Here is a 25,259-nt window from a genome sequence, read left to right on the forward strand (position 1 = left end):
GAAAGGGCAGAGAACTGGTGGGCTGTGTCCAATAGAGGCCAACAGAGGTGACATGGGGCTAACTGCTTTCCTGTCTCACCTAAGATGTGATGGAGAACTGCCAAAGATTTATTAAATACTCTGATTATTGCCTACTTGTTGAGAGTCTAGCTAAATTACTTGATAGTATTACTGCCTCAGCATCCATTTTGTTTGGCCAAGTAGTCTGCTGGGGGACTTAAGCTGACATTATACCTCTCAAGGATGTACATGCCTTAGATAGAAACCCACAGAGTTACAAGCAAATGTAAATTCTGGTATTCCCAACAGCCCTGTGTCAACAGTCTTCCCTGTTTCCCAGAGCCTTCCCTTTATGTGCTCCTTAGATAAGACCCCCACGGAACTTACCCTTGTTGGGTTTGAATTGGCCAATCTGGCCCTAGCCTGGGAACTCCAAAAGCACTGCAAAGCATTGCATCCCCAATCAAAGAGTGTGCCCGGGTCCTACCCGCCCCCCGCCTCTCTCTCTCTCTCTCTCTCTCTCTCTCTCTCTCTGCACTTTGCCTTGACTTCCCATGGGTTCCCTCAAGGCACGCTGTGTGCCTCCTGCAGAACCTGAGTAATAAACTTCTCTTTCAGATTCTCTTGTGGTCTTTTGTTAAACTGCAGCTCACCATCTGGTACCATGCACTTAACAAATGTTAACAAACTTAACAAAGTCTTAACACCATTTTTTGGATTCATGTGGAAAGCAATGATGTGGCTAGAAAAAGTCTGGAAAGGAGATGCAATAACCTTAAAGTTCTGCATAACGTGGAGAGTGAAAGTGAAAGTCACTCTGTTGTGACCGACTCTTTGCAATCCCATGGGCTATACAGTCTATGGAATTTTCCAGGCCAGAATACTGGAGTGGGTAGCCATTCCTTTCTCCAGGGGATCTTCCCAACATAGGGATCGAACCCAGGTCTCCTGCATTGCAGGTGGATTCTAGACCAGCTGAGCCACCAGGGAAACCCCTGAATAACATGGGAGCCATGTTCAATTCAGCTTTGACAGTGGATTTCTGAAAAACAGTTTCTTAAATTAGAATGATACATTCTTGGCAGGGAAGAAACTACATCTTCTGAAATCTAGAAAGTGTCTGGCAGAAACCTCAACCTGATCAAGGAGCAGGATATTCAAATTTGGGAAGGGGAGAATATATAGTTAAAGCAGAAAAACTGGATATTATGGAGAATTGCAGATACGACATGGCCCTTGGATTTACTTTCAGAAGATGACATAAAAAACAAACAGACACATACAACTCTAGGGAGAGAGGCCCAGTATCAGGAGAAAAAACAAAACGGGAGTTTGAAACAACACTAATAACTATACACCTCTGGATCATAGATAATAAACAATATTCCCTTGAAATTTTGCCACAAAGAAGTACATACAATCTGAGGTAGTATTCCTAATTATGCTTTGGCTATGGAAGGGTATAACTTATACAAAAGGATAGATTTTTAAAAAGTTGAGTGATTAACATTTTTTGCTTACATATAAGTAAGGCATAAGCTGCAAAGAAAGTTCTCGGCTTTGGTGAAACTTGAGCAGAAGGATAAAAGACAGAAACAGAAGCCTCAAACTCTGTGAGAGCACATTGTAGATTATATGATCAAACAGTGGATGCAGATGATAGAGCTATTTTTAAAAGACAGATTATAAAACTGGTTTTAATGTAAAATGGATGGCTTTAGTTACACAGATAAATTACTTTCAATTAGTCAATTAAAATTATAGAGACAGAAAATTCTTTTATTGTGGTACTTATGTAAAACTTATCTACAGAATGATTGCAAACTTACAAACTCTATAGGCTATGATTGGATAAGCATGGAAAATAATGAAATGAATTGATATGGCAGGTTAATAGGACCATAGATAAATATTTTCTTTTCAAATATTAAATTTGGAGGGCTCCACTGTGCCACCTGGGAATACCCCACATAAATATTAAACTTTAGCAAATAATAAAAACAAAAAGTACTTACTTGATCTAGGTTCAAATTACTAACTATCAAAGCAGAAGGGGTGCCTTCTAATCCTGCTTGCATAAACACTTTTTTGAAATCTTCTTTGAATTCTAAGTAGGCATAATTGTGAGATAAAGGTACCCGGTATATTTTGTATTCTGCCAAATAACAGGCCAGAGTTGCACAAGTTTCTTTTCCACATCCATCTATTCCAATCTTGGGAAGAAAAAAAATCCAACATGTGATTCTTATATATATTCTGGAAATCTTTTTAAATCTTTCAGAAATAGAAATCATTTATTTTTATTTCTAAATAGAAATTACCTAAGACTACTTTTAAATGCTTTGATAAACACATGAAACAAAGTATTTTATCAAAATCTTATAAGGCACTCAAACACTTTCAATATTTTAATCTTTTCTCTTCATAGCCTCTTGAACTACATGAAATAACTGTGCTGAAAAGATTATCTGGAAAAATAGCATAGATAGGCTTACAAATCATTGCAATGTGACTATCAACATTTGAGTCTTCATTTGTAAGGATTCAGATAAGTCTTTTTCCATTTACTGTGGGCAATAACACTCAAGAAGTGCTCTTTGGGAATGATGATAAAGTTTTACCCTTTTAAAACAGTTTATTTAGGTGCAAACTATAGACTATACCTGTTTTAAGTGCACAATTAAATGATTTTTAGTAAATTTACAGAGTTATGAAACCATCACCACAATCCATTTTTAGAGTACTTCTATCATCCCCCAAATATCTCTCAAGCCTATTTGCAGTCAATCCTCTTTCTAATCTCCAGTCCCAGGCAACAATTAATAGACTTTTTGTCTCTATAGATTTGCCTTTGTTAGACATTTCCTATAAATGGGATCATACAGTAAAAAGTCTTTTGCATCTGACTTCTCAGTTAGCATGTCGGTTTTGAGGTTCTCCATGTTGTAGTGTGCATCAGCAGTTCATTCCTTTTCCATTAATGGATTTGGGGATGTTAAACCAAACACACATTCCCAGAATAAAACTCACTTGGCCATGATACATAATATTCATATGTTGTTACATTCAGTTTGCTGATATTTCATTCAAAAAATTAATAACTATATTCACAGGGGTATTGGTATGTAGTTCTCTTTTTTCATGATGTCTATATAGTTTTGGTATCAGGGTGATACTGTTCTCATAGATTAGCTGGGAAGTATTCCTTCTATTTTCTGGAAGAGTTATAAAGGACTGATTTAATTTTTCCTTAAATGTTAGAATTCTCTAGTGAAGCCATTTGGCCCTAGTCTTTTCTTTGTGGGAAGTTTTAAAATTCCTAATTCAATCTTTTTATTCATTACATAAGTACAGATTTTATATTTCTTCCATTCAGTAATTTATGTCTTTCGAGGAAAGTGTACATTTCATCAAGGTGTATTAAATACTTGATTTTAATAGTTGGAGTGTTCTTGCCTTTTTTTCTCTTGATTATCCTCTCTAAAGATTTGCTAGTTTTGTTGATCTTTTCAAAGAATCATTTTTTGTTTGTTTGTTTTCATTGATATTCTCCTATTGTTTTTCTATTCTTTACTATCTTCTCTCATCTTTTCTTTCATATAACTTCCTCTTTGGACTTAGTTTTCTTTTCTTTTGTAGTTTTCTAAGGTGGAAACTTAGCTTATTTACTTGAGATTTGTACACACTACCATATGTAAAATGGATAACCAATAAGGACCTACTATATAGCACAGGGAACTCTACTCAATCTTATGTGGCAGCCTGGATGGGAGGGGAGTCTGGGGGAGAATGGACATATATATGTGTAAGGCTGGGTCCCTTTGCTATCCACTTGAAACTATCTCAACATTGTTGATCAGCTATCAGTTCAGTTCAGTTGAGTCGCTCAGTCGTGTCCGATTCTTTGCGACCCCGTGAATCACAGCACGCCAGGCCATCACCAACACCCGGAGTCCATTCAAACCCATGTCCATCGAGTCGGTGATGCCATCCAACCGTCTCATCCTCTGTCATCCCCTTCTCCTCCTGCCCTCAATCTTTCCCAAAATCAGGGTCTTAACAAATGAGCCAGCTCTTCGCATCAGGTGGCCAAAGTATTGGAGTTTCAGCTTCAGTATCAGACCTTCCAGTGAGCATCCAGGACTGATCTCCTCTAGATGGACCGGTTGGATCTCCTTGCAGTCCAAGGGACTCTCAGGAGCCTTCTCCAACATCACAGTTTAAAAGCATCAATTTTTCGGCGCTCAGCTTTCTTCACAGTCCAACTCTCACATCCAGACATGACCACTGGAAAAACCATAGCCTTGACTAGCCGGACCTTTGTTGGCAAAGTAATGTCTTTGCTTTTTAATATGCTGTCTAGGTTGGTCATAACTTTCCTTCCAAGGAGTATCTTTTAATTTCGTGGCTACAATCATCATCTGCAGTGATTTTGCAGCCCCCCAAAATTAAGTCTGACACTATTTCCACTGTTTCCCCATCTATTTCCCATGAAGTGATGGGACCAGATGCCATGATCTTAGTTTTCTGAATGTTGAGCTTTAAGCCAACTTTTTCACTCTCCTCTTTCACTTTCATCAAGAGGCTTTTTAGTTCCTCTTCACTTTCTGCCATAAGGGTGGTGTCATCTGCATCAGCTATACTCTAATATAAAATAAAATTTTAAAATAAAATAAAATATAGGCATTTGAGGCAGTACATTTCCCTGAAAGCACTGCTTTAGGTAGGTTATGTTGTTTCTTTGTTTGTTTGTTTTTTGTTTTGGTATGTTGTGCTTTTGTTTTCATTCACCTCAAAGCATTTTCTAATTTCTCTTGTGATTTCTTCTTTTACCCATTGGTTATTTAGGAATGTATTACAAAGGTTCTGCATATTTGTGAATACTCCAAATTTCTTCCTGTTATTGATTCCAGTAGTAATTCTTTTGTGATCTGAGTACATAATTTGAATGACTAACTTAAACAAATAGTCATAAGAATGTGACGTATCATTGGTTGAATACGTTGGATTTTAGCCTTCTGAAAGCTTTTCTCTATTTAAGGTATTGGTGAAATTTCCAAGAACTTAACTCTCATTTGCCTTCATAAGCAGTAAAATTTTGTGCAATGACTCATTTTTCTAAGTTTATATTCAAGGAATTTTTATTATTTTTGAAGTCAAGATTCACCTGCACAGACACTGTATCAATACTGCAGATATGCTAGAGATGGTGCTAGACCCATCACTGTTTTTACATATTAAATGCCATCGAAAAACAAATAGCTGGTGAACTTTTATGCACTTTTGAGAGGACAAGAATCTTGTCATATGAGTCAACGAATATGAGCTTTCATAAATAGAAAGTGTGCAAAAATTAAATTTCTGTAAGCAGAGTAGATTTTTTTAATATTCTACTATTTTATTATTTACTGCTTTTATCACTACTGCTTTTTTAAACTTTTAATTTTATATCAGAGTATAGCCAGAGCAGATTTTTATTGAATTTCCTTAATTTTTATTTTGTATATTAAAAAAAATTTGAAAAATTTAAATTCTTACCAGTAACATATGACTTCCTGACTGTCGAAGGATCCTTGTAGCTCTTGCAATGTGTTCTATGGCTTCCTTGAAAAATACCAAGGAATGAGAAATCTACCAGGGGAAGCGAAAAAAGAAAGTGATTATAGGCATAGAAAAATTAAGTGTTCCTTGTGGTTTTACATACAAGATATAGAAATGAGAATGACTAATCTGGTAATCTAATAATTTAGACCCAATAAACTAGTTTACATTTATGGAAAATAAGTGTGCACAATGAGAACTGTCCTTTTGCCAATATTCTTATGAGCAAGATTGGAAGGCCGGCATAGGCTTGAGGGAAGAGGATGAAGGGGAGAGCAGCAATATCAAGGCTGATTTTCTATTTCTCTGTCTTGGGGTAGAACAAGCCTCAGGGAATCGGTGTATGGTATCTGATTTTGTTGGTGTCTATGTTCCAAATCACCTTTGTTCATAACTACAGTGGGAATGTAGTTTCCTATTGGACTTCCCTGGTGGCTCAGATGATAAAGAATCCGCCTGCAATGCGGGAGACCTGGATTGGATCCCTGGGTTGGGAAGATCCCGTGGAGGAGGACATGGCAACCCACTCCAGTATTCTTGCCTGGAGAATCCCTATGGACAGAGGAGCCTGGAGGGGCTACAGCCCATGGGGTCGCAAAGAGTCGGACACGACTGAGTGACTGAGCACAGCGCAATGGGAAAGATTGTGGATTAGTCCCAGCTATATTGCTCCTACTTGTTGCCACACCCTCTCTTGTATTTAATTCCCTTAACTTTAATAATTCAACATTTTACCGCCTCAGTTGTGCACCTTGTATTTAAATGAGGCAAAATAAGATAAACAATATAAACCTACACTTCTACTGGTCTGCACTAAAATTTGAGGGTACAGTTTTTGATCTCTCTCGCTCTTACACATACATCTCAAAAATATTTGATTTTACATACACATATACATATGTGTAGTGTTAGTTGCTCAGTCGAGTCTGACGTTTTGCAATTCCATGGACTGTAGCCCACCAGGCTCCTCTGTCCATGGGGATTCTCCAGGCAAGAATATGGAGCGAGTTGTCATTTCCTTCTCCAGGGGATCTTCCCAACTCATGGAATGAACCTGAGTCTTCTGCATTGGCAGGCGGATTCTTTACTGATTGAGCTACCAGGCTGTGCGTATATAAATATATATTTGAAAATAGTATTCCTTAGATTTTTGTATAGTATGTGTCTCTACCTCCAAAGACGCTGAATTCAACTTCATTTGGAATTCAGTAAGTACTTCGGCAAGTTTATTATAGTCATTGGTATACTGATAGGTCTTCTTTCTATGAGATTTGTTTACATCCAAGAAATCCACAAATATAACTGGGTCATTCATCAGTTTTTCTTTGGTCCATTGGATCTATTGTAAGGTGATTGAATAGAAATAGTTAATAGCACAATTTTACTTATTATCAAAACTAAAACAATATACTTGTATCAGAGAAGTTCTTAGCATAGTAGGTCTAGGTCTTGGGGGTTCTTAACCTTTTTTTGTGCCACGGACCCCCTTCTGACAGTGAAACCTGTGGACTCCTCATAAGAACAACATTTTAAACAAATATAGTAAAATGCAAGGGTTGCAAAGGAAACCAAATACACTGAAGTACAGTTCTGTTTAAGAACTCTTTGAGAATCTACAGTCTCTAGGTTAACAACTGCTGCTGTGGGAATAACATGTTGATACCACAAGGTCTCACCAACAATCTGAAAAAGAGAATCTTTCCTTAATCAATTGTTAATCACCACCATAGATTTGCAAGCTTCCATATTTGCTTTCTTGGTTCATTTGACAAACCCTTGCTGTCTTTCAGACCAAGTTCGTGGGCTAACCCCTTCTTTGAAGTCTGACCATTTCCCTCTTCCTAAAACTAGGTAGATTAATATTCTTTCTTCTTTTGTCCTACTATGGTGGTGTGTGGATGGGCCTGTTACAGTACTTACAGAAATGTATTGCACCTGTTAGGTTGTAAGGTGCTTGGAGGCAGGGCTTACATTAGTTCTATGGAGGTTTTAGAACTTACCTCAGTTGATGTCTGTCCCTGGAAATTCTTAATAGGCTCTCAGAAGGTGTTTGTTTAAGCAAAAGGCTAAAGGAAGGTCGAGGGACAATATGATATGATGGTTAAGAGAATATCTGAAGTCAGATAGCCAGGACTCCACCACTTAACTAACTATGCAACCTTGGGCAAATTCTTAATCTCACTTTGCCTCAGTTTCTTCATTTGTAAAATGAGGATTATAACAAGACTTAAATCACAGAGATGTTATCAAGATTTAATTGAGTAATGATGGGTAAAGCTTTTAAAACAGGTACATTGTAAGAGTTAACCATTATTAGAGCTATCACATTTTATTATTTAAAAAGTCAACCAAACAACTGACTAAATGGCATTGTATAAATGCAAATTCTTATGGGAATAATTTACATCCTTAAGTTTTTAAAGTAGATTTGGGTAATAGTTCTTTAATTTGGGGGTACTGTAGCTGTTCTTGCTGTCTGTGGGACTAACTCCTACTAGGGAAAGACCTGTCTCCCCTAAGTATTTGCTTACTCATTTTCTACTACCTCTACACCTATTCTTTGGTCTAGCAAAGTCTTAAAACTAAATTGAAGTTGGAATGTATAAGGCAAGAATTTAGGATCTTCTCCATGGACAGAAATAAGCTCTCTTTAGATGGTTATTTTAATAAAGTCTTTGCATCCCTTCATTCATTCCTGTATCTATTCATTCATCCCAGATGTATTTGTTAAGTACCAGCTAGGAGTAAGGGAGGATGTTTCTGGAGATTTAGGTGGGGATAAAAATCAACGATTTTGTTCATGGAACTCATCAGTTAGAGAAAGGGAAAGGTAATTACATTCTAATTAGTTCTACGGATAGAAAACCCCATAGTCCTATGACAATGCAAAGACATTTAACCTGGAAAGAATGTGATTTAGGCTAGAGGAGACCACCAGAAGAGGAAGCGTGAGCTGAATCTTGATGGATGGTCAGAAGTGAGCCAAGGGAAGGTCCCTATATGAATAAAGGAAGAGACAACAGAGACCATTCTGCACTGGCCAAAGTATGAGGTGAGGGGCTCAAACTTCTGACATGGATGGAGGCTTGACTGATAATATCAGTACTGATTTAGGAAACACCAGGGTGGGGCAGCAGGGTAGTACACAGAATGCAGTGAAGGAAGACTGGAAATGGTTTTGCAAATGGTTTTTCATGTTGAGAATGAAGTACCCAGAGTAATATGAGACAGATTTAGAAGTCAAGCCAAGGTCTAACTCTAGCATTCAGGCTCTTTCTGCCAAACCACCAGCCTGTCTTTGAACAGTAGATATAAGATCTGGTCATTTTTAATACAATGATAGCTTACATTTACTGAGCACTTATCATGTGTCAGAAACAGTTGTAAACACTTTACACAAGTTAGTGCCATTAATTCTTACCACAGTCCTATGAAGTAGGTACAATTACTACCTTTTCATTAGAGATGAGGAAACCGAGACACAGAGGGGTCACTTGCTAAAGGTTTCATAGCTCATAAATGGAAGGGGTGGGCTTTGAACTTGGGCAGGGCCTGTGTTTGTAACCCTTGTATTCAACTGCTTCTCAGGTTGTTAGGGAACAAAAGTGAGAAAAGAAAGGACTGGAGATTCTACTGCCTGTGTGAAGGAAAGTAGGAGTAAGATGAGTGTGAAGCATCACCAAAGAGTAGCCCCAAAGAGGGACAAGAAGAACTGCACACTGGAGAGCCCTGAGAAATTCTGGGTAAGTAGATGGAGCTGTTGGTGGACGTGGAGATAGCTACTTTGTGAAAAGATTGTTTTACGAGATGTTTAAAAAATTGGAGGGCAGAAGTGTTATGGATTAACATGAATGATGATACCAAGAAGGGTCTAGGCTGTGGAGCAGAAAACTTGGATTAAAGAAAAGTAATGATGAGTGTCTAGAAAAAAAAATTTTTTTAAATGGTAGTGCTAAGAAGTTTTATTTTCTCATTTTTTGTTATTACTTTATATTTATTATCTATTTTTCATAATTTACATGCAATAGAAGGCACAGGTCTTAAATACCCAGTTTAATAAACTTTGAGAAAAAAAATTTTTTAAAGATTTTTGAATTTGTGATTTATCTAAAAAATATATAAGGGGACTTCCTTGGTGGTCCAGTGGTTAAGACTCCATGCTGGCAATCTAGGGGGTGCACGTTAAATCTCTGGTTGGGGAACTAAGATCCTACATGCCACATGGCATGGCCAAAAGATAAAAGGAAAAAAAAATATGTATAGGCAAATGTATGTATACATCATCCTTGGAAAGGAATTGAGAGGAGTTAGCAGAGAGGTAGCGTAATGGAGTTGAGCTCACCACTTCATTTAGTTACAATTGTTAGTGAATCAGTTACTGAAGCACTTTCCTTTGTGACCTGGACTAGAGAAGCAAGCACAAACTAAAATTCAAAGGGCTGGAGAGGGATGAGGGGTCAAAGTGTTCACGTCTTCCAGTCCTGGAGGAAAATGAGCAATTTCAAGGCTCTTAACAGGCCAAATACATGAGTAAAGGCATCAAGACCTTATCAATTGTTTCAAATCTATAATTATTTAGACATTTGCAAGTAAAAAATGGAATTGTTAAAAAAGTTTTTAGTTAACATCATAGAAATGTCTGATGATGTTTATAAAACAGCATTTTTGCTCAAGACACCATTCACAAAAATTTTTTAAATAATTTTACCTGAAAATAATTCTCGAGTTCTTTCGAAAGAATCTGATAGAAAAGCACCTGTTCAGCTTGTTCAAGTAAGCGATCCTGAAACACTCGGGTGGCTTCATGAACAAAGAACAGAGCAGCCATCTCTTTGGAGTTAACAACAAATTTGTCAGCTTGCAGCAGACCTAGGAGAAGCTATTAGGGATTTAAAAACAACAATTAAAAAACCATTATCAGGTAGATTGCAAAGTAAAGCCTCATTGTTTTTTTTCTTTTTTGCAGGTTTATGTTTCCATAAAAATAGAGCAATAATCCCAGGCAAGGATTGTCGGTTCCTACAAGTGATAACCTGAACTTCTGATGAGATGGACAAGTTATAAATCAGAGAAAACTTGTATAGCGTCACCCTTATAAGGAGAGGGCTCAAAAACTCCTCACAGGATTGCCGGAGATAAGTGATGCTTCTTAATGTTCTAAGATTGTAATCTGGGTTAAAAAATTTGTAACCCATTTCAAATACATGTACTATTTTGGGCTAAAGTCCCATAGCAAGGGGATATAAAAGCAAACCAAAAGATTTTTTTTTTTAACATTTTAATCCAGAAAATTGCTAAATCAGCACCATTGGCAACATTCTCTGGTGTAAGAGCAAGGCTTGTGAAAATTCAGCATGTTTATGAAATGCATGCATGTTTTCATTTGTCTGAGAGCTGCAATAAACTCTCAGAAATAAAGCAAAACCAAAATGTATGTTATAGCCTCATCACTTCTTTTCCTGATGAGAATCTTACCCAGTACATCCCCTCATGGGGACAGACCCCTCCCTCATATTCTCGGCTTTAGTTCCTCTTTGAAGTACCTTGATGCACAATTCTTGAATTTTTATACAGATGCTAAAACCCCACCAAACTGAATAATTTACTACTGATGACCAGGAGAACATAGACCCCAGACCTATTGGAGCCTAAGGATGGATAATGCTCACCCCTGTGACCTGGCCTGGTTACCTCACCATCAACCAATTAGAGCATTGTGCACGAGCTGATCATGGACCCTGTTACTCCCTCCCTCACTTGGTCCTTCAAAGTCCTTGGCTGAAACCCTCTGGGGAGCTGGAGCTGCTTGAGCACTAGTTGTCTCAGATTCCTTGTATGGTGCCTTACAAAAAACAATGAACTTTCATTCACCACAACCTGGTGTCAATAGGTTGGCTTTACTTTTTAACAGTTTTAGAGGTTTCATCATTGAATTCTCTGCATGGAATTACTTTAATGATTCTTTTTAACCAGCTTATAAGATAAGCTGCTAACAGCAAAACTAATCAACTTGAATTGCTCTGTTTTTCCCCTTCTAACAATTAAGTGTTGACAGTACCAGTGAGTAGGGAAATGGAGAGAAATTCAGTTCAGTAAAATTGCATTTTCTCAAGTTGAATTTTAAACTTAAGTTAGAGAATGAAATTTTAAAACAAACCTTAAATATATCTCGAAGATTAAACATGTAGTGACATTTCATTGGAGTTGGTAACATAGTCTGACATACTTGATAGTATACAGCTAGAGAGCAAGATATTATTTGATCCTTAGTTTTCTGAACTTCTGGTACGAAATTATTGATAGAGAAATACATTCCCAAATGAACCTTTAAAGAGAAATTTTATAATTTAGTTTGCCAAAACTTTTAAGAACAGACTATTTTTAGTTAATCCCTATTAGAAAGGAGATATATATGCTATAATGGAAGATCAATTTTGTTTAAAGTGTTAGTAATCAGAATTCATTTTGAACAGATGCCAGACTAGTACAAAGACATTCTGGATGTTGAGAACTGAGGAAAATTTCAACTGGTCCTAGTTTGGTGAAAGATTTAGAGGCCTGTGTTATGTGTTCTCTGTGGACAACTGATGCTCCACCTGTGTGTATAATACCAGTATACTGAAAATTCTTTCATATCCTGTTGCCCAGGAAATGTTACTAGAAGAAATATAAAGTGATAGAACTATTATCTCAGTTAAGATTGGTATATGTATATATTCTATACCAGGTTTTTTGAAGTGTAGATTATTGATCACTTGTAGAATTACTAAGTACTTTTTGAAAAATAGATTTTAAAAAATAATCTTTAAATTTTATGTTATAAAAAAGAAAAAGACATAATTAGTTTTGAAGAATTTAGTAAACTTGCATATGATATATTTTTCTAATCAAACTAGGTTTCAAATTGAGGCATTTTTCTAATAAGAGGTTTCAGAATTTCTTCTCTCAATTTTTCATTCTACAAGGAAATAAAAAAAAAAAACCAAATACTAGCAAAAATCCAAGTGTACTTTTTGGCGATGTAGATTGCTGAGCTCCATCTCAGATATATTGGATTAGAATCTATGAGAAAAAAGACTTGGAATTTGCTTTAAACATTCATTAAACAAGCCCCACCTGTGTTTTTTATGCACAATAACTTACATTTTTTATATTTAGAGACAAACTATAATAGTAAACCAGAAAATACAGAGAGAAAAAAATCCATCCCCTTAAGAGAATTTTCTCTTAATATTAGTGGTTTTAATTTCTCATATTTTCCCTTATACTATAGAAATAAATTTGTTTTTTACTAGAAAATAAATTAGATGTATTACCTGGAAAATAGTTTTTATGGCAGTTTGTGGGAGATGAGGCAATACCAGAATGGAAAAATGTTTGAGCAGACGTGGGCTAATATACCTCCTACTAACTGGAAAAACACAAGCTGCAACTAGAGAGAGATCTTGGATATTCTGTGGGAAGAGTAAAAAGGAAGAGTAACTGAATGTATCTATAGAAAGTGAAACATATATACCTATTTCCCAGCTCCAAAAGGACAAAAGCTTTCTTATGTTTAGGCACGTTGGGAGCTCTGAGGAGCTCTGGTTCTTTATGTCTCAGTGCAGAAAGAATTTAACAAGAGGCAAAGTGATAGATAAGAGTGATTTATTAGAATAGGATGCTTGTGAGATTAATAAGCTGGTGGGCAAGAGGATGCCTCACCCAGAACTTAGTAGGCTATAGTTTTACAATCAAGGGAAAAGTGGGGAGTGGGAAAAGACCACATTCTTCCTCATTCTTGAGTGGATGTCAAGCTACCATCATCAGTTCCTCCTCCACATCAGGTGTGGGAGTTTTCTTGCCCCTACATGGTGAAAATGGGGCTGTCATTGCACTATTCAAATCAGCAGAAAGGTGGTCTATGCTAAAAATGGTAAATCATATGAAGTTTTGGTATAATGTCACCTTGTCTTTAACTATTAATCACCTTACCTTATCGCTTTACTCTGTCCTTATCAATGATAGTATTAGTCTGTCTTCTTAGAAGTTGTTGCTGTTGTTCAGTTGTTAAGCGGTGTCTGATGCTCTAAAACCCCATGGACTGCAGCACACCAGGCTTTCCTGTCCTTCACTATATCCTGGAGTTTGCTAAACTCATGTCCATTGAGTCGATGATGCCATCCAACCATCTCACACTCTGTCGTCCCTTTCTCCTATTGCCCTCAATGTTTCCCAGTATCAAGGTGTTTCCCAATGAGATGGCTCTTCATATCAGGTGGCCAAAGTATTGGAGCTTTAGAAAGAGTCCTACCAATGAATATTCAGGACCAATTTCCTTTAGGATTGACTGGTTTGATCTCCTTGCTGTCCAAGGGACTCTCAAGAGTCTTCTCCAACAACACAATTCAAAAGCGTCAGTTCTTGGGAGCTCAGCCTTCTTTATAGCCCAACTCTCACATATGTACATGACTACTGGAAAAACTATAGCCTTGACTATACAAACTTTTGTCAGCAAAGTGATGTCTCTGCTTTTTAATATGCTGTCTAGGTTGGTCACAGCTTTTCTTCCAAGGAGCAAGTGCCTTTTAACTTCATGGTGTCAGTCACCATCTGCAGTGATTTTGGAGTCCAAGAAAGTAAAATCTGTCACTGCTTGCACTTTTTCCCAATCTCTGCCATGAAGTAATGGGGCCAGCTGCCATGATCTTACTTTTTTGAATGTGGAATTTTAAGCCAGATTTTTCACTCTCTTCTTTCACCATCATCAAGAGGCTCTTCAGCGCCTCTTCACTTTCTGCCATTAGAGTCGTATCATCTGCATATCTGAGGTTGTTCATATTCCTCCAGGCAATCTTGATTCCAGCTTGTGAAACTGTAATGCCAGAGTACAGCCCAGCATTTTGCATGATGTACTCTGCATATAAGAAGTAACCCAGACTAAATATAATTCCAAGACATGTTACTTCTAGGAGGCCTTCTAAATGTCATCTGGAAATAGCCTATTTTTTTCCCCCTTAAAAACCAGTCATTAGGAAATAAAGAACATGTTACTGAGGCTAGTGAAAAGGATTCTGGTAATAAGTGAGAAATGAGGAGAAAAGCCTGGTGACTGTGTCTGTAGAGAAGATAGGATTAGCTGGGTGAGAAGAAGTTTGACTGCTTACACAGTATTTTGACATATTACAACATGGCATTGTAAAGCTGGAATCATAACGAAATAATATAGTTTATGCATGATGGGGCATTTTCAGTTTTTTTTTTTTTTCCTGCATATGTTCATGCCCAAGGCCTTAGAAATACCATTATTTTCATGTCACTTCAAGAAAATTCTTTAGGTTGTGCATTTCACATCCATTTCTTGCCTTCTTTTTATCCCAGTCTCCTGGATTCTTCCTGGGGGGCTGCATCTCCATTCTTGGGTTGATGGTTGATTTAGACAGTTTGAGTGGTATCTGAGTTGATGTCACTCACCAGCAAGTGTATGTCAGCCAGGATCCTAGGCCCAAGTTTATCTGAGACATGAAACAACCATTTAATTTTACAGATGAGGAAACAAAGCCCAGGAAGTTGAAATGATAAAGTTGGTTCTAGAAACCAGGGTTTCCAGTGAAGGAACCAAATAAGGGGAAAAGTTCATTTACTTTTTAACATTAAACCCTTCTGATTGAGTTCGATGAAGCAAAGAAAATTACATAAAAATATCTGTTTGGAATTTTTTTGACCTTGTAAGTAAGGTCTGAAAATCCTTTATGTTCTTGAAAATAAAGATGCGGAATGGTCCTACACAGAGATTAAGAATGTATTTCTTAAGCCACATTTTCATTAGTTTTTCTTATATGCAATAGTTGCTGAGGCACTGAAAAATTTGAATAACTATTAATGTGTTTAACAATAGTGAGCATTTTTTTGACTCAGAAACCAAACCTATAGGACACACTTGCAATTTTTATTAAGATTTAATCCTACTAAAAGTAGAATTTCTATGAACCCATAGGCTTGTGCTGAATTGCAAGATGTAATTACAATTGTTAAATTAAGATCTCGACTTTATGTCCATCTGACTAGATTTTCTAAATATCTTGCTTAACTCACTCAACATTGTTAGAAATATTCAACTTATTGTTAAATAACAACATTTAACATGAAGAAAATCTTAGTATAAACGGTACCTTCCATGTAATTTTTTCAGTATCATAAATTCCTCCCATATCTAATAATTGTCTGATTAACTCCAGGGGTGGCTGTGCTCCATACATATCTGATTCTGGCATATTCAGATCATCAATAAAAATTACAATCTTAAAGAAGACAAAAGGTTTTAAAAAATATATTAAACTCGATTTATGAATTAGGAATATTAAATATGCTATGCTAAGAGTATGCTAAGAAGAAAATTTTATGTAATGATGTGTAGTTTTCTATTAAAAAGCAGATGATCAAATTCTATTTTGAAGATATGATTTTAGAAAACAGTAATCACTCAAAATAGTGGAAACTCTACTCATTCTCTATAGACTTCCAATAATTATATCTAATTATAGTTAGAAATGTATTTGATGGTGGACAAAGTAATCTTATCAAGGCTATTACACAGGAACATGGATATTATTCATGAAGCATTTACCTATTGCATGCCTGCTATTGGCAATGCACTGTTTTAGGTATTTCATCATTTATTTAACATGTGTCCTGATTTAGGACTAAAATTGTAATCTGGAACTAAAATTTTGAAATTCTGCTGCAAATGCTGTTGTCAGCGGCAACCAGCAGAAAAGTCAGGTACATTTCCAGTTTTTAAACCTGTGTTACTTTCTACCTTTGAAACTATTATGCATTTAAGTGTACTGATTGTATTAATTATCTCTTCATGAATTAGCCCCTTTTGATTACATTTATTTTTGTAAAACAAGTAAAGATTTAAAAAATACAGACAGCCATTTATTTTGAATTATCTAATTATATAATTTGTAACTATCATATCAATATCATCTTTTTTTGGGTAAGATACTCTGTTTGCCCTCTATCACAAACTGGGTAATTACAGGTAAACCAATTTGACCAAAATTTCGCCTACTTGCATTTTTCATTTCTGTGATTAGGTTGACCAATTATTATTCCTTTCAAAATCCTTAAGACATACCCAATTAAGTAAAGACTCATAAAATTTATTTAAATCTTCAGTTAAAATTAAGGAAGGGAAATCTGAACCAAACCCTTGAAAGCTCTCAAAATTGATGGGTACAGGGGCTAAACTCAGGGGCTCTTAAGGGCCCCCATGTGATTTTCTTACTAATCAATCCTGAATCTTGACCTTCAGCTTATTTTAGGAAATGACTGGAACCACTGATTGTAAATTTCAGTTGTGACAGAGGGTTTGGTTCAACAAGTGGACAGTTAGTAATGCACCAAGCAGACTAATGATAAAAAGAAGGAACGCCCAGTACCACTTCAAGAAAGCAGGAGCTGTCCGAGTTATTACCAAGCTATTCTCCTAGTCCCTTTCCTTGATGCTGTGGATATCACAAAGTTCTCTCCCTTTCTTTTGGAAAATAATGTGCTGACATATACAGTAAATGGTCACTGACATCTAATGCATTTTCTGGGCTTGTCTGCTCACATTTAATTCAGAATCCAGTAGCTTCTTTAGGCCTTAATAATTCTGAATCAGTGCAATTCTTCATGTTGTAAATGGAGTTATATTGATCTGGAAACCAAAGTTTCCATTATAAAGTGAATTTTCTAGTAATGTTCAGGAGTATAGTTACACTTGTCTTTACCCATATATTAGTATTAATTAAAATAAGTCACTATCACTTGAGTAGTATAAGCATATTAGTCAACAGGTATGGGAGATGTTTTACCCTATTGTTTTTTGGTGCTCCAAGAGAGTCTTTAGATCTTCTTACTAACTTCTTAAGAATCATCTCCTTAGTTTTGGCAGCTGACGTATTGATGTTAAAATTTATTGCAGAGACTATAATTCCTTTATTACCATTTTTAAATGAACTTTCACCAGTTTTAACTTCTGCCTTTTTAGTAATCTTATCTATGACACCACATATAGAAAAAGGTCAAGTTAGAATAGTTTCAGAATATTTGTGCTTTACTAAGTTATTAAAAATATAAAAATCACATAATTTTACTCTACTATTGTCCTTTTCAAGAAATTACTCTGAGGACATTTCAGTGAGAGAAGGAATACCAACTATAAAATGTTTCCAAGTATTTCCTTACTTTTGTGTGGTTGAGAGTGTTTCTTTGCAACCCCACAGACTGTAGCCTGCCAGGTTTCTTTGTCCATGGGATTTCTCAGGCAAGAATACTGGAGTGGGTTGCCATTTCCCACTCTAAAGAATCTTCCTGCCCCAGGGATCGAGCCTGCATCTCCTACATTGGCAGGCGGATTCTTTACTACTGAGTCACCTGGGAAACCCAAGAAAACTCATAGAACCCTCTTTTTATTTATGCACAATGCACACATATAACTTTCTCTGCTTTTAAAATATTTAGATTTCCAACATACTATATTTATAACAAAATTACACACGAAACTCTAAAAGCAGCATGTAGGCACTGAAATTAGGACACGTTCCTTGAGTGAGCATCATCTAGAAGGATTATTTGGGATGGATGATTATTTTGGTAAAAACAAAACCAAACAACTCTTCTGGCAGGAACCTGGGGGCCAGACTCCCTTTCCCATTCTATAGCTATCTCTGGACCACCCATCTTTTCCTCTTCAGAACAGAGCTGTTGCTCCCCATACTACTAAATCAGATTTTTAAGGCTGAGGCTCCTGAAGCTCGATTTGAGAACGGCTATAGAATCACAACTTTTCTACTGCAGCATTTCTAAAAGCATTAAAGAGCAGGATAGACAAATATTGCTTTCAGTTACTTCTAGACTTAGTCTGTTTCTACTGATGAGCCAGGACACCGGCTTTCTGGTAAGCAGTGTTAGTACCCCTCTACCATAAGCATTCTTTCTAGCTTTCGAGTAGGGTGGAAGAGTTGGAGATGATAGAGGATGTTTCTCAGATTTTAAATTTTAAACTAACAATTGAAAATTTTATTCTGAGATATTTGACAGTATATGAAATGATACGATTGAGATAGGAAGGTTTTAAAACTACTGTAATACATACCTAGCCCTCCAGTTGCTGTCTTATGAGTTTCAGAAAGCAAGATGCTGATATTCTGTTTGAAGCTATTGGAATAAAATTTTTTAAGGATTCAAAATTAGCTTATTTACCATAGTGGCCAATTGAACAAAATATAATGAAAGTATCAGGGTTTGGCTGATTTTACTCTTACTGCCTACTAGGAAACAACTATACACTTTTTCCTGTTCACACTTAGAAAGATAAAATTAGTTACTATTAGAAGTGATATTCAAATTTAACAAAACATTGGCTTACTCTTAAAAACAAACTGAACAAATTGTTAAAATGCCAAGCTATAGGATATTTTCTATGGATGGTAAGCTATTAACTCTCTTGTCCCTTTATAAAATGCATTTTGCCTTATTGCTCACTCAACAAAAGGCCCATTCACCTTTATTTTGGTTTTGTCGTCAGCGGTTTCTTTTTTTTAATGTTATCTTTCTTTACGGTCACTTCAGTTTAAATACGGAACATATGGTAAAATCAATTTTTTCAGACTCCATTATTCTTGATTATCATAATTCAGATAAGGAAAGGTTCTTATTGTATTAAATGCCTCAAAAATTATTTCTCTGCTTTTTTAAGGCCTTGTTTATGTGTAGAAGGATACTATTAATATTCCAAAATCATCAGTGTGAGAAATAGATGATGGTGGCTTGGACTAAAAGTGACATTGAATAAAAAGAAGCAGAGGAATTCAGGTGTGTTTTGAAGACAGCACAGACTTGACAATAGAAGACTGGCTATGCAGCCGAGGAACATGGGGACATGGGGGTTGGGAGGAATCAGACAGGTTACTGGGGATGGGCAGGTGAGGCGAAAAGGGGGGATTCAAAGACGATTTGTAGGTTTCAGGCTTGAATAACTGGGTCTCATTTATTGCAGCGAGACACACTGGAGGAAGAATTGGTTTGGAAGAGAAATCAAGAGTAATACTTTGGCTATGTTAATGTAGAGATGTTCAGGAGATATCCAAGTATACATGTGACACAGGTCGTTGGACATATTAGACTCATGATTAGAGGAAAGGTCCAATATGAATCTCTCCACAATTACAGTTTCTTATTTAATTCAAACAATGTTGGGCTTCTCTAATATTTTAACAGAATCAGAATCAACTTAAAACACTTACAATCTTAATTTGCACAATTTAGATTTCTTTTTCATTCCTTTTTTTCCTCAGGAAGAGACAAACAGAATGACAAAGTTCTTTGTAAAGAATACTTTTTATATTTGATAAGAAGAAAATTTATTTTTAATGCAAAAAACAAAAACACAAATCCCAGATATATGCAACATCATATTTGTATGTTTTAGTTGCATTTTTCCAGAAAGGAAAATAGCTTGTAATTGTACTTTGTTATGTAGAACAAACTGAGATCTTAAATTTAGTTTTTTTATTTAAAATAAATGTAAGAAACTTTCACTTAAAGAAATTAATCTAGTTGTTAATACTGTGGAAAAGTAGAGATTTTCTTCTCACTTCTCTTTTGAATAATTCTGTATTTTCACATAACAGGTTTGCTTCTTTAAAATAAGGTACATTTATACATTAAGGCAAACTATGTTTTTACCAGACAAATCAAATTTAGAGTTTAATGTATACAACCTTGATTTTTTAATTTCATTATATAATAGGACTTCTCCTAAAATGGATCCATATTTCACATCAAGTGCTCCTGAGCCCTCTAACTTTTCAAGCATTTGATTAATGGCAGCAGTTTTTCCAACTCCAAAGTCTCCTAAGGGAAAAAATATGTTAGGCTAGATTTATATACAAGAAAATGAGTAGATGCTAACATTAAAATGAAACAATAACATTTGATATTTGAGAATTGCATGAAAACTATTTTTGCTCTTTCATTAAAAAAATGTGGTTAAGAATGGGTGAACAAGGTAGTATGTAAACCTCTCAAAATCATTTGAATTATTTACATCTTTTAAAAAAGAAAAGATCAGGAGTTAATCATTATCTTTTATTTAATGTTCATTTACATCTATGGCAAATGTTTTTGCTTACAGCACAGCAGAACTACTACATGAAATTAGTTTTCCCTGAAAATTTTGCCAATCCAATCTGGGAGACAAATTTGATAACTAGCGATTTACTGCAACAGAACAGAAAATTATGACTCTATAATTTACCAAATATTAAGTAAAACTAAGAATTTCTTTTGACCAAACTGAAGGCAAGGTATGGATTATCTGAGAGTTCCAGCTTCATTTTGCCTGAATACTTTGAATACAGAACTGGGAAAGTGATACTATTGCTTTTGGTGAAAGGCAACACAACTTCGAAAAGATAACTGAATGGGTTGAAATAAATGTTAAGAAAGAGCAGAATCTGTATTGAATTTCTCCTTTGATAATGGTAAAGGGTTGAAATAGTTTAACAATGGGCTGAAGAATTATGTGTACACTTTTTTTTTTTTAATTAGGCAGTTTCCTTTTATTTTTGACTTGCATGTAGTTATGTATTTAAACTGAAGTAAATCAATCAATGATGTCAATGGTCCTCTAAGGACCTTAGCTCAGAGGCTATATAGGTCATATTTATATTAATCCAATAGTTCTACTTCTGGAATTTGCCTTGAAGGTAATGAAAAGAGGAAAAAGATTTATAATGTTCTGCATTGGCAAACAGGGTTTCCCTGGTGGCTCAGCAATGAAGAATCTGCCTGCAATGCAAGAGATGTGTGTTTGATCCCTGGGTAGGGAAGATCCCCTGGAGAAGGAAATGGCTATCCATTCCAATATTCTTGAGTGGGAAATCCCATGGACAGAGGAACCTGGCAGACTACAGTCCATGTGGTCGCAAAGAATCAAACACAACTTAGAGACTAAACAGCAAAAATCGGCAAACCTGGGGAAATGGGCATTCGTACACTGTTAGTAAGAATGTATATTGAAAGAGGTACTAAATCTTTTCAGGGCATATTTTTTCCGACTTGTAAAATAAAATGCTTGGACTACATAATGATTAAGCTCTTGCTAACTCTGAAATTATATTTAAATATTTTTAATACCTGTGAGAAGTACTGGGCAGGAATTCTTTAAAAGAAGGCTTACAAGAAAAGAAAGGCATGTTGTGTCTCTGGTAGCAATATAATTAATGCTCTCTCCACATTCTGTCCTCTTCAAGAGGTTTTCACTGGATCCTTGAGTATCGGCTAGTATTGAAGTTCCTGTTAAAATTTGTTTAAAAGTTTTAAATGACCTATGAATAAATGTTAATTTCATCTTTTAGATACTAAATACTTTCTGGAAAAGTCTATACATTATAAAACAATTTAAATATATACACATAAGCCACTATTGTTGCAAGTGCCTGGGCGCCTCTGCTGATCTCAGAAAATTTCCCTTTCATTCATACTTTAGGCTGGTGAACTCACAACACACATTTCTAAGTCCACCACATACAAACTCTGATTTTTCTACCACCAAACATACTCAAATGCCCTCATATGCAACGTAAGTGTCTCCTCTACTTTCCCTCCAGTAAAAATGAAAGTAACTCTCCTGCCAAAGACTCCTGCAATCCTTTTTTAAAGAACATCACTTCTTTGGTAATCCTTCCCCCTCATCACTATCAGTCTCTCCTTTCTATTGGAATTTTCCATTGTATAAACATATATGTGCTAGTATCACCAATCTTTTTAGTGATTGAACCATATGAAATTGATATTTTTCTTAGTAAAAATCAGGTGAATATGGCCAATTTCATGGAAAATAAAATGCACACACACACACATACACACACACACACACACGCCCCAAACGAAACCAAATCTCTCTTGATCCCATAGCCTCCTATTACACAGCCAAAACCCTCAAAAGGGTTAAATACTACATAGCCTCACTTCCTCATCTTTCATTTTACCCCTTTTTAAATTAAAAATTAATACATTCACATGGTACATATTTCAAAACTATGGTATGCAAAGATATGCACACATGGTCTCTTTCTCATACCTATGTCCTAGTTGGTTACCTAATTCCCAATATGTGGATACTGTTCTGCAATTTTTAAAAAGTTTAGTGTAATTTTAGACATTCTTCTTTAACCTGAAAGACTTTTTTCTGATTAACATTGCATTTAATGAATATATAATAAAATATTCACCAAAGCTCCAGTAATAGATATTTATGGCATTTCCAATCTTTTGCTATTACAAATAAAAGCTAAGTATATGTCATTTTTGGACATATGTCAAATAATTTCTTCTAAGTAGAGTTGGTGGGTCACTATAAACTTACATATAATTTATAATTTCGATAGATATTGACAAATTGTCCTCTAATGTTTGAAAGTCTTTGAGGCCTTACCCCTTTGCCAAAAGTATCAAACTTTTTGATCCTCATCAATATTATAGGTGAAAAAAATGTATCTAATTCTAGTTTATTTTGCATTTCTTTTATTATGAGTCAACTCTTTATATCTCAGAGCCATTTGTTTTTCTATGAACTATTTATATATATTCTTTATCCATTTTTTTCATAGAAAATGGGCAACTGGTCTTTTATTTTGAACTGTAGAAGCTACTTACATATTTAAAAAATTAGCCTTTTGTAATACACGACTTAATGACTGAATAACAGGTTTGGTAAGCACGTGATTTGCTTCCAAGACATAACAGGTAGCAGTTTTGCCAAGTGGTTAGCCATGGCATAACAGGGGTCATGAGCATTCAAGCAAGACTTCTGCACTGAGTCTTTGCTGCCAACATCTGACTTTTAAATTAGTGTCAGGTATCATGATTTTTTTCAAGTTACTGCCTTATTTATAGGTACTAAATTCTATATTAATTATGATACAAGTTCTGTCTGCTCTAGTAAGGATACAAATATAACAATGGTGTTTCAAAGGTGGAATTTTATTCTTCTCTTACAAAACAGTCCAGGGCTTATATGTAAGCACTACAGTATCAGGAACCCACACTTGGCTTCTTTCATCTTTTTTTTGCCATTGTTAACATGCACTTCCCATATCTAGGTCCCAGATGGTTATTTAGGTCCTGCCACCATATTTGCAACTCAGAAGCCGAATTTGCATCTCAGAAAACATTAACATTAATACATTCTTTTTTTTTTAAATAGGAGGATAATTGCTTTACAGTGAGTCTTGGTTTCTGCTGTACAATGACACAAATCATAAGTATATATATATTCCCTCCCTCTTGAACCTCCCTCCCACTTCCCCCCATCTCACCCTTCTACATCGTCACAGAGCACTGGGCTGAGCTCCCTGTATCATATAGCAACATTCCACTAGCTATCTCTTTTACACATGATAATGTACATATTTCAAGGCTATTTCCTCAATTCATCCCACCATCTCCTTGTGCCATTATTCACTTCTGTTCACATTTCATTGTCTAAAACTGGGTTATACGGCCACATTTAGCTGCAAGGAAGGTTTAATTGGAAAACCAATTGACCACAAGAATATTTTATTCACAGAGAGACAGGAAAGCATGGAGATGATTGACAAGAAGCAGTTTACGCCACACACGGTATTAACATAAGAGGAATATGGAAAGAAAAGTAGGATCAACTTAGCATAATAGTCCCAAATTGTCTAATATTACTATTAACTTTGCCACCATGAAAATCCTATTATTCCATCTTGTTATTGAAGAAGGAAACGTAATATGTTTTCCTACATCCCCACTCAGGATTCAGTGGAAATTGCTTTATTAATAAAAATGAATAAATATTTATTGAATATTAATGAATGTTGAGCTTCAGAATACATCCTTGGTGACCACAGATTTGTTGTTGCAGTTGCTAAGTCATGTCCGGCTGTTTGCAACCCAATGGACTGCAGCACACCAGGCTTCCCTGTCCTTCACTATCTCCTGGAGTTTGCTCATGTCCACTGTGTTAATGATGCTATCCAACCATCTTATCCTCAGTTTTCCACTTCTCCTACCTTCAATCTTTCCCAGCCTCAGAGTCTTTTCCAATGAGTTGGTTCTTCACATCAGGCAGCCAAAGTATTGTAGCTTCAGCTTCAGCAACGGTCTTTCCAATGAATATTCAGGGTTGATTTCCTTTAGTATTGACTGGTTTGATTTCCTTGTTGTGCAAGGGACTCTCAAGAGTCTTCTTTAGCACCACAGTTCAAAAGCATCAATTCTTGTGCCCGACCTTTTTTATGGTCTAACTCTCACATCCATACATGACCACTGGAAAAACCATAGCTTTGACTAGATGGACCTTTGTTGACAAAGTGATGTCTCTGCTTTTTAATACGCTGTCTAGGTTTGTCATAGCTTTCCTTACAAGGAGCCAGCGTCTTTTAATTTCATGGCTGCAATCACCGTCCGCAGTGATTTGGGAGCCCAGGAAAATAAAATCTGTCACTGTTTCCACTTTTTCCCCTTTTATTTGCCATGAAGTGGTGAGACTGGAAGCCATGATCTTAGTTTTTTGAATGTTGAGTTTTAAGCCAGCTTTTTCACTCTCCTCTTTCACCCTCATCAAGAGACTCTTTAGTTCCTCTTCACTTTCT

At 35.9% G+C, this 25,259-nt stretch overlaps 1 protein-coding gene across 1 annotated transcript in view; it reads right to left on the reverse strand.

Moving 5' to 3' along the window:
* The window catches only part of DNAH14 (dynein axonemal heavy chain 14), a 400,834-nt gene that overhangs the window by 116,013 nt on the left and 259,562 nt on the right, over positions 1 to 25,259 (reverse strand). The window contains exons 45-55 of the mRNA XM_070474451.1: positions 21,772 to 21,930; positions 20,355 to 20,487; positions 18,728 to 18,789; positions 17,445 to 17,629; positions 15,753 to 15,881; positions 12,918 to 13,055; positions 11,759 to 11,926; positions 10,310 to 10,480; positions 6,773 to 6,940; positions 5,539 to 5,631; positions 2,016 to 2,213 (exon numbers count right to left, since the gene is read on the reverse strand). Coding sequence (XP_070330552.1) covers positions 2,016 to 2,213; positions 5,539 to 5,631; positions 6,773 to 6,940; positions 10,310 to 10,480; positions 11,759 to 11,926; positions 12,918 to 13,055; positions 15,753 to 15,881; positions 17,445 to 17,629; positions 18,728 to 18,789; positions 20,355 to 20,487; positions 21,772 to 21,930 — 1,604 coding nt within the window. The remainder of the gene's footprint in view (positions 1 to 2,015; positions 2,214 to 5,538; positions 5,632 to 6,772; positions 6,941 to 10,309; positions 10,481 to 11,758; positions 11,927 to 12,917; positions 13,056 to 15,752; positions 15,882 to 17,444; positions 17,630 to 18,727; positions 18,790 to 20,354; positions 20,488 to 21,771; positions 21,931 to 25,259) is intronic.

The sequence above is a fragment of the Odocoileus virginianus genome, chromosome 11 (genome assembly GCF_023699985.2).
Source record: "Odocoileus virginianus isolate 20LAN1187 ecotype Illinois chromosome 11, Ovbor_1.2, whole genome shotgun sequence".
NCBI lineage: Eukaryota > Metazoa > Chordata > Mammalia > Artiodactyla > Cervidae > Odocoileus > Odocoileus virginianus.